This window comes from Dendronephthya gigantea, unplaced genomic scaffold, assembly GCF_004324835.1.
Source record: "Dendronephthya gigantea isolate DGI-Jeju-01 unplaced genomic scaffold, DenGig_1.0 000010F, whole genome shotgun sequence".
NCBI lineage: Eukaryota > Metazoa > Cnidaria > Anthozoa > Malacalcyonacea > Nephtheidae > Dendronephthya > Dendronephthya gigantea.
The window spans coordinates 2,528,027-2,543,146 of record NW_021163020.1 but is presented as its reverse complement, the minus strand read 5'-3'; the positions used below and the strand labels follow the sequence as shown (position 1 = coordinate 2,543,146).

Sequence of the window (15,120 nt, the reverse complement as noted above, 5' to 3'; positions counted from 1 at the left end):
TGCCTAACGACCAGAGACGCTGCAATATTTAATAAGAAAATTATGGATAAAATTTATATATCTTTTTGTTAATCTTAACAGCACAGCGCTTCATTTGTCGTTAGATTAGAAACTAAATCATTTAGATCTTAAAATATATTTCAGAAAAAAAGGTACGTATAATTTTTGATAGTAGAGATTTAGTTATTTATAAAAGTAACAATCCTCTCGAGGAGTTAAATATATATTTTGTAACATAATATGTCTACTTATATATTTACGAGAATCTATGTTTAAATTTGTGTGGCTTACGTATGTAGCTATACCGTTTAGCGTGCTATGGTTTTTTAGTATATTAACGATTGTTTAATTACAGTAAAAGTACATTGAATTTATGTGCCATTTCAATTTGCAACAATTAGTTATAGTAGGGATCTAGTAGAGTCACGCAATTTGTAGTAAAGAATGATGTGTGTGATCTAAACAGTGTCATATATTGCCCTGTATTTGTGTTAACGGATACACACATTGTGATCATTTTTACCTGATTTTAGAAGCGTATTTATATTCTTGTGATGAGTGAACGCTGTTTCGAATGATGCTAAAGAATTAACGTCACAAAAATGCAAAGTTCTCTGGGTGTTAAAACCTTGTTGCAAGACCCCGCGTTGGTCAGATCAAAATCATACGCAACAGATCCTAAGCCGCCTGAGAAAAAGCCACGATCATTGTCAGGTATGAAGTACTTTGAAATGATGAAAGGCTTGTATGTATGCATCTCAAGTTTGGACACTAGTGATGACAATCACATCATTGTTAATGTAACAGCTGCTCACCCTGCTCTGGTTTTTTATATATTTCTATATCATTTTTATACATTTTCACTTTGTTGCCAGTTGAATTAATAGCCTAGTAACTAATTTTCATATTAGCTTTATTGAGCTATGTAAGAGAAATCTTAATTTTTTTGAATTGAGCATCCACTACCTTGTCTCATAAACGTTCACATATTTTTTTCACAATCATGTATCATATCTTTCATTTCCAGCTCCCACGCAGCCAATATGGCACAATCCAAATGCGTTACCTGCCCGTCCTCTCAAGAAATATAATGTTACATTACACCATGCATCTCAAGATTCTCGCGTCAGCAGAGCAGCACCATACGCATGTTGTAAAACCTTTGGCTCACCAACTAGGGCGCAGGCCACTGGTGGACGTTCACATCTAAATGAACCATACAATGCACTCAATGATCCACACCTTGCTCGTTATTATGCAAGGAGGTTTGAATCAGCTTCACAAACAAAATTGTTCAAGGTATGTGGAATGATATTTGAAGTTAATTGGAACTTTATTCTACTTTCAGATTGACACATATATACTAATTAACAAATTTACTGATGCATTTCATACCTAACCATTTTACATCAATATGAAATTTCACATTTCACTTTCTCATTATACAGACACCACAAAAGGGACGAAGAAGAAAGGCATCTGGGGTTGTTTACAAAGTTGTGGTGAGAACAGATGACAGAAGGAATGCTGGAACTGATGCTAATGTATGCATGTGCTCTTTGATTATATTTGTTGTGGTTATTCCATCAAAATAAATGTTCAATCTAGTCTTCTTCCTAAAAAGGTGTTTTCTTCTAATAGAGTCACCCTCCTCTGATAATCACCCACCTCCCATTATGATCTTTTCTCTAATGGGGCTCTACCTTTACTAACCCCTCTTTTCTATAATCTGGTCCTCTGTCTGTTAAAATTCATCTTAATGAACTATTTTTCAACAACCCCCTATTTTGTAATCTGCTCCCCCTCTTCCCTATCTCCATTTTTTTTATAATCTACCCCTCTCCAGTAATCCATCTCTAACAACCCTATCTCTAAAATTAGTTCTCAATTTTACGTTACTCATAATCCTTTTTAACTAACCCTCTCTCATTGTCCCCTCTCTCTCCAATTACTCAGCCCCACCCTTCTAGCCAGAGGGGTTTCCAAATCTCTCAAAATCTTACGAGTTTTCCAAATCTGTCTGTTTGTTATAAATCTTAGGTATATGTTGAGTTGAAGGGAAACAAAGGTATTATTGGAAAAACAAGATTGTTTCACAAACCAGAAGGAATAAAGTCAAATTCGTTTCTGTACGAACCTCAGTTCGTATTTAAACCTGGATCTGAGGAAACTTTCACGATACGAGGTCCAGATATCGGAGATGTGAAGGTTCTTAATGTTGAGGTAATGCCTTGTTTAACATTAGCAGCATCATAGGCACATTTCATTGACAGCTTCTAGTCCCCCAAGAGCTAAGTTTCTGATCAATATCCATGTAATTAGAGATATATTTGTTCATAGCACGATGGTATAGACAGAAAGCAAGGATGGTTCGTACTCGAAATCTTGGTGAAAAATACAAGAAATAAGAAAGTGTGGACATTTCCATCATTCCAATGGTTGTCTTTGTTTGAAGGAGACTGTCAAATCAAACGTCAGTTGCATGCCAACAGCGGCACTTCGAAACCCGTTAAAACAGGTTAGCATGTTAAATGAAATCAGTTTCAGTTACGCCTTTGTGTTAATTGTTCTACATATGTCTTCCCGGGTTACCAACTTCGCTAAGTTTCAGATGACCATGCAATGAACTTGACAGTGAAAATTGATTGAAGCTTGGAATACAGTACCATTAATGAGTTATTACAGAAACAGAGATTTTATTTCATTCAAACCTTATGATTACAGTTTACGAGGTAACTGTTGAAACTGGCGATATTCGTGGGGCAGGAACTGATGCTAAAGTTTATATGACCTTATTTGGCTCAAAAGGGACAACACCGAAAGTACTATTAGCAAACAGGTAAATATGAGAATGTCGGAGACGAATATTATCTGCCTTCATATAATGTCCACACACGAGAAAGAAAAATTAAGAGGTGTAGCGAAATTTGCTCGATTCTTTTGCGCCTCACGGCTGGAACACGACTGAACTGAACTAAGCAATGGCTTCCTGTTTAGGGATAATGACAACTTTGAAAGAGGAAAGACCGACCGGTTTAAGATCAAGTCAACCAATCTTGGATCTTTGAGAAAAATGATGTAAGATATAACCAGCTGTATCACAAAAGGAGGCATTCATCACATGTTTTTAAATAATGAACTCTGTTTATCGTTTCTAGCGTGGAACATGACAATACTGGATTTGGTCCTGGATGGTACCTTCATAAGGTGGGGAGTTCTTTTTATGACCATATATGTATGAGATGACCATGACCTGGTCCTAATTAACCGAGTTATCCTATTATGACTTAAAAATTTATGCAGATATCAGTTACGGAGTTGGTCAAAGGTACTGTGACGTACTTTCCTTGCGATCAATGGCTGGACAAGGATGAAGGTGATGGTCAAATAAGAAGACAATTGATGGCGACCAAGAAAGCCACTGATAAACGCCAAGGTAATATTGTGGGTTTGATATTAGCTTAAGGATAAAATTGAGGGCGTTTTTTCTGCATCTGATCGCCTTAATATCTTCTTGACTTCTTCTGATGTTACGGTACAATTTCGCGTACATTCTGGAAATTTCCATCCAGCTAAAACCTTCCGGCTTCTAGCAAAATACCAGGGGACTTACTCGTTTCATCGTTCACTCCAGGTTTCAAGTACAAAGTATGTACGTACACAGGTGATGTGAGGGGGGCTGGGACGGACGCTAATGTCACGGTCACCATATTTGGTGAGAACGGAGACACTGGAGAACATTGCCTTGATAATTCAAGAAATAATTTTGAGAAAGGAAGGTAAGTAATGGAGATGCATGGTGTTTCTTTTTTAAAATTGCTGTTATTGTTGAAGGATTATCCTAATATTGAAGTTATCCAATACCTAATAAACTTCGATCATTGGTTTACTTAGAATGGACACATTTCGCTTGGAGGGGATCGATCTTGGCGAGTTGATTAAACTGCGCATTGGTCATGACAATCGTGGGGTTGGACCAGGATGGTTCTTGGATAAAGTACGTCCTTTCACCTGATAGGCTCAAATTGATAGGTTTGACCTATGTTGATCCTATCCTATCCATCGTACATATCACCTATCATCCCAATAATACCATATTCCTCGTCATTGTACACAGCACACGGATTGACTTCGTTTGTTTTTCATTGTCACCAGGTGACAGTTGAAGATGAAAGTCGGGGGAAAGTTTTCGAGTTTCCGTGTCACCGTTGGTTGGCTAAAGATGAGGATGATAGACAAATTACGAGAGAACTCGTTTGTACTAACGGCTCCCAACAAGCTGATATGTACATCACACCTGGTGAGTAACGCTGCGAGGTTTTTTAAAATGCGAGATTTTTCCTGCTTTGAAGTCGATTATTTGAAGTATTCTTGTGGAACCACTGTTTTTAGGTGTTCCATACAAGGTTCACGTGACCACAGGTGACGTCAGAAACGGCTCGACAAGCGCAAATGTGTTTGTCGTCCTTTATGGCGGCGAGGAAGGCGAGAAGAACAGCGGGAAACTGGTGCTGAGGAATGAAAAAAGCGATAATTTTGAACGGGGAAGAACTGACATATTCAATGTGGAGAGTGCGGACTGTCTTAGTCCTTTACATCACATTACCATTGGACATGATAATACCGGCCTAGGAGCTGGTTGGTTTTGTGAGAAGGTAAAGAGACAATAGCCTTAGGAAATGCTAATGCAGGGGGGGAGGCCCGGAACATCGATTATTTGAAACATCCACCAGTGCTTAAGTGTGATTACTATTAACTCTTCTAACTAAAGTATTGAGAGTCCCAGATTTGAATTTGCAAAGCAGTTTAGAGCTGAATGACAAATCCGATATGAATGTATTAAAGTAGGAATCACAGCAATACTTGACCCATATTCACTCTTCTTTATGGAAATCAAGAGAAAAAGTATTAACAGTTAAGAACGAATAATGAACGGTGCTTGCTGGTTTTAAACGGAATATTATGTTGCAGGTCGTAGTTGACTGTCCCAGCACCGGATGCGAACAGGTTTTTCTTTGTCAACAATGGATAGCAGATGACGAAGGCGATGGAAGACTGGAACGAGACTTATTTGAATCTGAAGATATGAGACAGAAACGCAGACCAAGTATGTGAATCAACCAGACTTGTACTGATCTATAAACTGGACTTATTTGTACTCGAGATCTCACAAACTTCATTTCAACGCTTTTCTTCTGTGTTTCAGAGATCGTGTATAATGTGTGGGTTTGGACGAGCGATGAACGGGGAGCTGGAACCGATGCCAATGTCTTTGTTACCTTATATGGAAAGAAAGGAAAGACTGAAGAAATTCGAATTGGAAATGCAACGGATAATTTTGAACAGGGACAACTTGATAAGTTTAAGGTATGATCAGGATTACCATTTCATTGAATGGTGACATCATCGAGGTAGCTCAAGAATGACGTAATCCTAATCATTCATGTACCCTTAAAAGTGACGTCATGGTCGTAAATGTTTATAATATTTTATCTAGGTCGAGCTTGCAAATGTCGGTCCATTGTACAAGCTTCGGGTTCGACATGACAACTCTAAATCGTTCTCAGATTGGCATTTAGAAAAGGTACTGTCTAGTTACCTCTCTACGTGTTCCTAGTCTGCTTTTTGTTAACGGTGACGTGAGCTAAAACTACCAATTGTTTAGGCTCAAGTTGAAAACACAAAGACTGGAGCTAAGTTTTCATTCAAATGTGGTCGATGGCTTTCCCTCAAGGAAGATGATCGAAGTATTATCAAGGAATTGCCTGCATTTGGTGAAGGAATTCAACCTCAGCCGGGTTTGTCTTTCTTGAATTTTTATTTAGTTCCTCTTTTAAAAGTTTCCTGGATTTTCATTTGCTTGGTCTTCTTTTCAAGCTCTCTCATCTTATATCAATGAAAAGGGCATCATTTTCTTTATTTCAGTGCTGATTTATCCAGTGTTCATACACACTGCCAAGAAGTCTGGGGCTGGTACTGATGCAAACGTTTTCTTGACCGTATTTGGCAAGCAAGGTGATACCGGCGAGAGGCCGCTAATGTTTTCAAAATCAAACAGAAATAAATTTGAAAAAGGAAATGTAAGTTCGTATTCACTATGAATTGAAATACCAGTTTCTTTTCTGTCACCTCTCGGGAGAATTGGACCAGTTATCCACTTGGTAGACTGCTCACAGACTGACCCCTTCGGTTACATTATTCTTTCTCTTAATGCCATTAAACGCAGAAAAGCTGATGCTTCATATCAACTGTTAAATGACAAGGTAAAGCACGATAAACTAAAGTAAACATTGCGCTATTTTAGGTTGATGAATTTGAGATAGAGGCGGTGGACCTTAAAGATTTGGAGAAGATCAGAATCGGTCATGATGGCAAAGGACCTGGGGCCGGATGGTTCTTGGATAAAGTTGTGATCAAAGATCCCAATGATCCCTTGAAGGAATTCAATTTCCCTTGTGAAAGGTGAATTTCAACAATGTTTTCGTATGTACTATTTCACGCCACATTGAGAGACTTTAAGTTGTGACATGAATGCATTTCTCGTAGGCAGTTTTTGTCCTCGAAGCTCTTACCAAAACTCATGTATAACTCGAGGCACTTCCTTGCTTTATTTCAGATGGTTAGCCAAAGACGAAGACGATGGTCAGATTATCAGAGAGCTCACTTTAGGTGGAACCAGCTTGCTGCAAAGTAAGTTACGGTATTTATGCTTGACTTGTGCAGTTGTGCTTGTGATTACTACAAATGAGTATGTTTTCCATTGCAACTACAATATCGAAGTCTCTTTTGCGTCAAGTGAAGCATCGCCTGAGTGCATGCAGGGGCATGCAAGGTTTCATTCTAATGGGTTATTTTTATGATCTCCGATCCACTTTCACTTTGATATCTTCACTTAAAGTCATTTATTTTTCCTAGCAACCTCATACAAAGTGACTGTGAGGACAGGAGATGTTCGTGGTGCTGGGACGGATGCGAATGTTTATGTTCAGATATTTGGCAAGAAAGGAGACACGGGAAGGTTGCCTTTGAGACAATCTGAAAACACAAAGAATAAATTTGAAAGAGGGAGAGCCGATGTGTTCACGGTTGAAGCAGTTGACATAGGCAAAGTAGGTCCATCAGCTTTTTGAGTAACATTTGTGTAGCTGTCGATTTCAATATGAGAGATTTCCTGCGTGTGAGGTAGTTCAGTTCGCAGTGGAAAACTAGGCAGTACGTCATTTGTAAACACCTGTTATTATTTGAAAATTGATAGTTGGAGATGATACGTATTGGTCATGATGGTAAGGGTTTTGGTGCTGGTTGGCACTTGGACGAGGTAACTGTGGATATACCATCGCATGGTCAAGTTATGGTGTTTCCCTGTCATCGCTGGTTAGCAGAGGATGAAGATGATGGCAAAATCGAAAGAGAGTTGTATCCAAGTCAACAAAACACCATGGAACAAAGTAAATTGTTAATTCCTGTTTAAACGTATCTCTTGTATATAATAGAACTACAAAAAGATGTTTTGTTTTGTTTTGCAGAAATACCCTACGAAGTTGTCGTGCACACAGGCGACGTCAGGGGAGCTGGAACTGATGCTAACGTCATACTGGTGTTGTATGGAGAGAAAGGAAAATCTGACGAGTTTAAACTAAGAAACAAGACTGATAATTTCGAAAGAGCCAAAGTCGACAAGTTTAAGGTCTGTATCTGTCTCATCTCACGGCTGCGAACAAGAGCGATAAGCACAGCTTATGTCCAAGTTTTTTATTTCTTATTGATGATTATGTTTTCAGGTTGAAAGCGAAGATATTGGAGCCCTAACTAAGATACGAATTGGCCACGATAACGCAGGATTTGGTGCAGCCTGGTTCTTGGACAAGGTGAGCTCTTTGTGCAGCATTTTTTGTTATGTTTTCTGATGTGCAGTATTCGTCATCTTTACCATGGTGTGAAATACTTTAAGGTCGAGATTAGCCGGATTAAACCGGACGGGGAAAAGGAAAAATCGAAAAAGAAGAAACGAAAAGGTGGAAAGAAAGCATCTGATGACGATGAAGAGGGAGAAAGTGATGAAAATGATTATGAATATCTGTTCTTGTGTAACCGCTGGCTTGCAAAAGGCGAAGACGATGGTGAGATCGTGAGGGAACTAGTGCCAAGTACAAAGTCTGGTTTAAAGAGACGAAACACTCTTGCGGGTAATATACACGTATTTAAAATTTCATGTATTCATGTTTAGGAGCATACTAGCAGTTTGGACCTCGTTTAGACATTCATAATATATATATAGCTTAACAGCAGTAGCCATTCTTCAAAAACATGTTCTGTATCTCACTATTGTTGCAATTCATGCCTACTTTCGGTGACTGTTTGCCAACCAATGACATCATTATCATTTAGAAAATACCTACGTCATCCATGTTTACACTGGCGACGTGATGCATGCTGGGACGAATGCTAACGTCCTTGCTACCATATATGGTGAAAACGGTGATTCTGGCGAGAGGAAGTTGCAGAAGTCTGAGAAGCATATGGACAAGTTTGAGCGGAACCAGGTTAGAACTGAAAGAGTCGTCCAGTATAACTTTAGTTCAGTGTTTTGCAATATAACAATTCCCTGATTTCACTGGTCTCTCTTTATTTACTTACTGCCTCTTTTCATTTTTAGGAGGACATATTTACAATCAAGTGCATCTCCCTGGGTGCTTTGTCCAAGTTGAAAATCCGTCACGACAATAGCGGAATGAAATCGGCATGGTTCCTCTCCAAGGTTGAAATCGAAGACAAATTGAAAGGGCAGCGGTATGTTTTCCCGTGCGACCGCTGGCTGGCAACCAACGAAGATGACGGTCAGATATCACGTGACTTGCCTGCTCTGACGTCAGAGGACTATAATGCCGAACAGAAGAGAAAGATGAACCGACGTCAAAGTTCCAAGGCGTTAGTCGATTCTTTGGACTTGGAATCGAAAGGTATTCATTTCGCTGTCTTTTGCGATAAAAAGCCATTGTGAAAGTTTCAAAATTTCTTCTCTTTTCACTCAGCTCGACTCAGTTCCTACGAGGTGTATGTAGTCACAGGAGACGTTTCTGGCGCGGGCACTGACGCCAACGTTTACATCGTTTTGTTTGGAGATAAAGGAGAAACAGGTAGAGAACTTTATCGCAGTTTGAAATTCACAACAGGCTCGTATAATTAACATCTTTGATGCTCTGTTTTGAAGGTAAACTTGATCTGAAAACTTCGAAAACAAATAAAGATAAATTTGAGCGTGATCAGAATGATGTCTTTACATTGGATGCTGACGTTGGTGTGTTGAAAAAGATAAGGTAAATGTGGATGTTTTCAGATCGTGCACGTATTGAGTTCTCATTCGATTGTTTTAGCCACAAGACCCGCAGTTTCACGTATTCTACACAACATGGTTTTCGTTCAAGCGAGCTGCAATGAATCTCATAATAGCACGTTTCTTGTTCTTGCTTTCAGAATCGGGCATGACAACAAGGGTGGCTTTGCAGGCTGGTTTCTAGATAAAGTCGAGATCGATTCAAAAAGTCTTGGTACTCGATGGTTGTTCCCCTGTGGACGATGGTTGGATAAAGGGAAAGATGATGGATTGTTAGAAAGAGAGTTGTATCCAGTTGAAGATGCCGAACAAGTCTATACACCACGTAAGTACTTGGTTATTTTTGATTCAGTCATTCCTTTCCATTGTGTTGTTGCTGTTTGTACGAGTCCTAGGTCTTTGATCCAATCGTACTACCAGAGGAAACATGGAACTAAATTAACATACTAGTGATAACTTGACTAAAATATTAATAATTCTCTCTTCATATTTCCCTCAGACGTTCCTTATGAGATCACCGTATACACTGGAGACGTGAGTGGCGCAGGGACTAGTGCGAATGTATTCATAGTGATTTACGGAGCTGAATTAAACACAGGGGAATGCATCTTGGCCGAAACGAAGAAGAAAAAGAAGGGATGCTTTGACCGAGGTTCAACGGACCAGTTCGTAAAGGAGGTATTAACGACGGTATAATACCAAGTTACCTCGCCATATAACACATTTTGAAGCAATATATTTCATTGTTTTAGCTGGTTGATGTTGGTGATGTTATAGAAAAGGTCCGGGTTGGTCACGACGGAAAGGGGATTGGGGCCGGATGGTTTCTCGATAAGGTGGAAATACGCCGATTGCTTGACGACAACAAAAGTACGACCCTCTACACGTTTCCTTGTAAACGTTGGTTGGCTAAGGGAGAAGATGATGGCGCGATTGTTAGAGAGTTGGTACCGAGAGATGTGACGGAGGAATTGGTTAATAAGAAAGGCGAAGTTGTGGCGAATAAAGTCGAGCATCAGGCACTAGACGGTAAGTGAATATTAACTTCAATAACATCGTTGTGGAGGACATTCAAGAAACAGGTGCTCCATCTGTGGAGATTTGTACAATGATCTGTAGTTAAATAGATCTAGTGACAGGCTTCGTCTCACAGATTATTGGTGAGAATTTTGATTGACACTTTCCTGTCGTGTTTAGTTCATAAATATCGTGTCCACGTGTTCACCGGTGACGTCAAAGGTGCTGGAACCGATGCGAATGTTTTCATCACTTTATTCGGACAATATGGTGACTCTGGTGAAAGACCGCTGACAAAGTCTGAAACGCATACGGATAAATTCGAACGGGGCAAGGTAAGATAGCAAGTCTTCAGAAAGAAAGAGCTGTCTATTTTCCGAAGTCAACACAGCTTAAACATTGCCTTCTAACCTTCTTGTTTCCAGGAAGATATCTTTACATTCGAGGCTGCTGATCTTGGTACCGTACATAAGATCAAGTTGCGTCACGATAACTCAATGTTAAATCCAGCTTGGTTCGTCGAGAGAGTCGAGTTAGAAGACCTTACCGCTGATAGACGCTTCTTGTTTCATTGCGAGAGGTGGCTTGCTAAGAACAAGGAGGATAAGAAGATAGAAAGAAACTTTTATGAAAAAGATTACAAGGTTTGTTTGTAACCATTTGCCTACTTCCTTACAATGATGACGCAAAATCTCATTTTACTATTGCTTACCTAAGTAGGATTTGCTCCATTTGTTTGCAATGAGTTTATCCATTTTTTCCTCACCAGGGTGATCGTTCTACAACAATGACTGGAATGAGTACGGCCAGCAGTCTCAAGCTTGATTCATCTCTGTCTAAGTCAACTCTTGGAGATCTGAGCAAGAAGCGTAGTTCAACGGCTGATGCGATATTCGAGAAAGAATTTAAAGACAAAGCCAAAAAAGATGCACCGTTGAAATGTAATTAACGTGATCGATTATAGAAATAATTGAAGCAGCTGGAGAATAAAGGTATTTCGGTTGGTCAATGTGTTTCTTTTTTATTCTAGCAATTTCTTATACGGTCCGAGTGAGGACTGGTGATGACAAAGATGGGGGAACTGAGGCTAAGGTTTATATCGTATTGATTGGAACTCAGGCGGCTACGGATAAAATTGATCTTGAGCTCGTTCAAAAAGCTGGATTCGAAACGGGAACAGCCGAGACGTTCTCAGTAGATGGGACTGATGTCGGGGAGGTCAGAAAAATTGAAGTTGGTATGTTGAAGTCTTTGTCTAATAGCTTAGTCTTTTCTGTGAGGTATTTAGTCCAGTAGTCAAGGGCAGAAATGAAAGGCAGGTACATTGATTATCGTCTTTTTTTCGTAAAAGGACACAACGGGTATTCCCAAAAGGATGGCTGGCTCCTTAAAGAGATTGAAATTGACGTGCCAACGAAAGGTAAAGTTTACCATTTCCCCTGTAACCGATGGTTGGCCAAGGATAAAGAAGATGGCTTGACTACACGTGTGTTGACTGCTAACGAAAACGACCAAGTCTCATACAAACCACGTAAGTATACTTGTATTACAACTAGGGTAGTTTAGGAGCGTTTAGGGTAGTTTAGTTAGGGTAGTTTAGGGTAGTTTAGTTAGGGTAGTTTAGGAGCGTTTAGGGTAGTTTAGTTAGGGTAGTTTAGGAGGCTGCGTTTAGGGTAGTTTAGTTAGGGTAGTTTAGGAGGCTGCGTTTAGGGTAGTTTAGTCATCTCTAAGCATACAATGAACTGGTTATGCCAGTCAACTCTAGTGAAATCCTATCACTGACCTTTTCATCAAATTTGCAGTTGCGCCATATGAAATCACGGTATTTACTGGTGATGTAAAGGATGCCGGTATAGATAGTGATGTCACCATGACCATATTTGGAAGCGAGGGCGCCACGCCTGAAGTGAAACTCGAGAAGGGTGAGGAGAGGTTTGAACGAGGCGGTGTCGACATGTTCCGAATGGAGCTCGAAGACGTGGGCAAGTTGCGCAAGATGAGGATTGGACACGAGGGTAAAGGAAATCGTGTGAATTGGTACCTAGATAAGGTGAGGGTCCGCATAATTACTATTATCGTGCGAACCACATATTTTTTACCCAGATGATATTTTTAGTGTCTGATATTATTATCACAGGAGGATAATTTCTTAAGACCAAATTTTTTACATAGTAGTTTTATGGTATAACCATACATCGTAAAAGAATCGACTGTGGTTAACCTTTTGTTGTTTTTCAGGTTATCGTCCGTAATGATGACACGGGTGTGGTGAGTGTGTTCAAATGCAATGGTTGGCTATCAAAATCGTCCGGGGGAATGGTGAAAGAACTCCCCGCGATCACGGAGGGTGAAAAGCCTTTAGGAAGTACGTTACTAAAACAACCTTATGATTCTTCCATCGCTCCTTTAGTTTCCACACAGTCGTCCGTCACAGGAGTCTAATCTTTACCACAACTTTTACCTGTGAACATACTAATTCACGAATCATATTCTCACCTATTCCAGACACAAGCTACAAGGTGGACGTAATCACTGGAGATGTGAGCGGTGCTGGCACTGACGCTAATGTATTTCTCATAATATTTGGTGAATATGGAGACTCGGGAGAAGTGCCGCTGAAGAATTCGGAGACCTATAAAGATAAATTTGAACGGGGTCATACAGACGTGTTTAACTTGCAAGAGATTCTGAGTTTAGGTAAGAATCCTTACTCGTGTGCAGTTCTGACACCACATGATCTTTTTATCCCTATATTGTCCCTATGGTCCCTGACTGCTAGTTTGTGATTTCACTATAAGCATATCTCTGCTGCAGGCGAACTAACAAAGGTCAGAGTTTGGCATGATAATAAATTCCTGAAGGCAAGTTGGTACTTGGAAAGAATTAATATCGAAGATCAAAGCACCAAGAAAGTTTACGAGTTTCCATGTGACCGTTGGCTTGGTAAAGATAAAGAAGATGGTAGTTTGTTACGAGAGATTCCTTGTTCAAACAGAGATGAAACAACTGACTCGCCTGTTGCAGGTATGGAGAGCCATATGCTTAACTTTCACAATGATTGTTTGATATTTACTAAGTGAAACAGAGCTTTGAGTAAAGAATGAAATCTTATGCTCTTAAGGTCTTTTCGCATAATCCAAATTTGTTGGATCCAATTCATTTCCAGGGTGTTGAATGTAGTCTGTTATTGACAAAGCAGCACCTCATTGGCTTTAGTTTGTTTACTGCCCACATCCATTAGAATTGAATTGGATGCAAAAAATAATTGAATCGTATGAACAGACCTATCGACAACAAAATCTCGTATTTATTTTATCAATGCCTTCGTACACGGAATCTCAACCTCCTTCTTATTTCAGTCTTTGAGATAACGATGCTGACGAGTGACAAGCAGAATGCGGGAACCAATCAAAATGCGTCTATTATACTGCTTGGAGAGAAACGAAAGTCCCAGGTGTATAATATAGAGAACAGCGTCAAGAATAAGATTCTCAGACGCGGCCGTAGCGACACGTTTAAATTCGTTACCAAGCCTCTGGGAGCTATTCGCGAAGTCATCGTTGGACATCATCCAAAGCCGGGGCAGAAGAAATCAGAGAAAGACCAATCGTGGTACTTACATGAAGTCGTTGTTAAAAATACCGACAACGGTGAAAGGTGGGTTGTCTATATGAGGAAATTGTTAATAAATGTTGAACAAGGAACCTTTTTCAAATACGATGCGTCATCGTATATTTTATTTAGGTTTGTGTTCCCTTGTCGACAGTGGATTCCACTGACCTCTAATAAAGGGGATGGAGTCAAGCTTGAATGCAAATCCTCTGAAAGATCGAAGCTTGCTGTAATAAGAGGTATGCACTTTTTGACTGTATATTTTGCTGAAGCATTCCAAATTAAGTATTCTCTATGTGTATTCTAATCTTTTAGAGCTTAAACCTATTCAATACGAGATAGCCGTATATACCGCTGACGTTGCGCATGCTGGTACGGACGCTAACGTCAGCATCGTGATATATGGCGACAACGGTGATACGGGACAGCGGAAATTGACAAAGAAGATGGTCAATCTATTTGAAAAGGGTCAGCGAGACGCGTTCACACTGGAAGCTCTAGATTTAGGCCAGCTCAAGAGGTTGCGGATAGAGCATGATAACAAAGGATTCGGTGCTGGGTGGATGTTAGATCGGGTCGAGGTCACGAATTTAGACTCTTCTGAAATGATAACATTCCCGTGTAACCAATGGCTTGATAAAAAGAAAGGCGATGGTTTGATTTGCCGAGAACTTTTTCCCTCTGGAACAAGTGCTACTTAGATAAGGGGTACTACTTGGGAACGAGGTTATTAATTGAGACGAGTCGAGAGCCCAAAGAGTACTGGCACCAAGGACAAATGCAGCCGGACTGACTGAGCAATTGTAAAAGGATACAACCCTGGGTACGAGGTTGAAAAAGATAGCGATTCGAATACAGTGAACTGTTCCAATAAGAGTTACGTTTATTAGGTGACGTAATTTTCTGACCAGTCACATTTTGTCACATTTGCTAATTGCTATCCTTTAATTCCAAAATGAAATTGTTGAACAGTTATTTGTATTATCCTGTGACAAACAATGTATAATTTATTGTATATAGAATTGATATATTTATCATAGTTTTCTTGCACGAACTAATCATGCATATTCTTGAAATTATCGAGTGTTCGCTGTGGTCTAATGGCAGCGGCAGCAGCCGTTTGTGTATTCGGCATACTTTATGTAAGATGAAACGAC

At 39.8% G+C, this 15,120-nt stretch overlaps 1 protein-coding gene across 1 annotated transcript; it reads left to right on the top strand.

Moving 5' to 3' along the window:
- Positions 1–24: 24 nt before the first annotated feature.
- LOC114518110 (lipoxygenase homology domain-containing protein 1-like) lies at positions 25–14,990 on the top strand. Its single transcript, XM_028538035.1, has 45 exons — positions 25–152; positions 534–714; positions 1,028–1,299; positions 1,449–1,544; positions 2,041–2,223; positions 2,341–2,518; positions 2,725–2,839; positions 2,998–3,078; positions 3,159–3,207; positions 3,304–3,436; positions 3,635–3,779; positions 3,895–3,997; positions 4,156–4,300; positions 4,393–4,655; positions 4,972–5,107; positions 5,207–5,367; positions 5,498–5,584; positions 5,666–5,798; positions 5,926–6,080; positions 6,305–6,462; positions 6,617–6,690; positions 6,916–7,109; positions 7,256–7,448; positions 7,527–7,687; positions 7,782–7,868; positions 7,952–8,186; positions 8,389–8,543; positions 8,657–8,960; positions 9,033–9,137; positions 9,212–9,317; positions 9,475–9,659; positions 9,834–10,012; positions 10,087–10,363; positions 10,532–10,686; positions 10,777–10,995; positions 11,121–11,292; positions 11,382–11,588; positions 11,703–11,882; positions 12,154–12,401; positions 12,590–12,716; positions 12,857–13,048; positions 13,166–13,375; positions 13,711–14,008; positions 14,096–14,202; positions 14,279–14,990. Exons 2-45 carry the CDS (start codon positions 603–605, stop codon positions 14,662–14,664), a joined length of 7,461 nt encoding a protein of 2,486 aa, XP_028393836.1. The 5' UTR covers positions 25–152; positions 534–602; the 3' UTR covers positions 14,665–14,990.
- The last annotated feature ends 130 nt before the right edge of the window (positions 14,991–15,120 follow it).

What these genes read in the sequence shown, in the direction of transcription:
- LOC114518110 (XM_028538035.1), top strand. Translation starts at nt 603, where the DNA reads ATGCAAAGTTCTCTGGGTGTTAAAACCTTGTTGCAAGACCCCGCGTTG. An exon ending in AATAATTTTGAGAAAGGAAG is followed by an intron (nt 3,780 to 3,894) that starts GTAAGTAATGGA and finishes TGGTTTACTTAG; the next exon opens with AATGGACACATTTCGCTTGG. An exon ending in TGGAGATAAAGGAGAAACAG is followed by an intron (nt 9,138 to 9,211) that starts GTAGAGAACTTT and finishes TCTGTTTTGAAG; the next exon opens with GTAAACTTGATCTGAAAACT.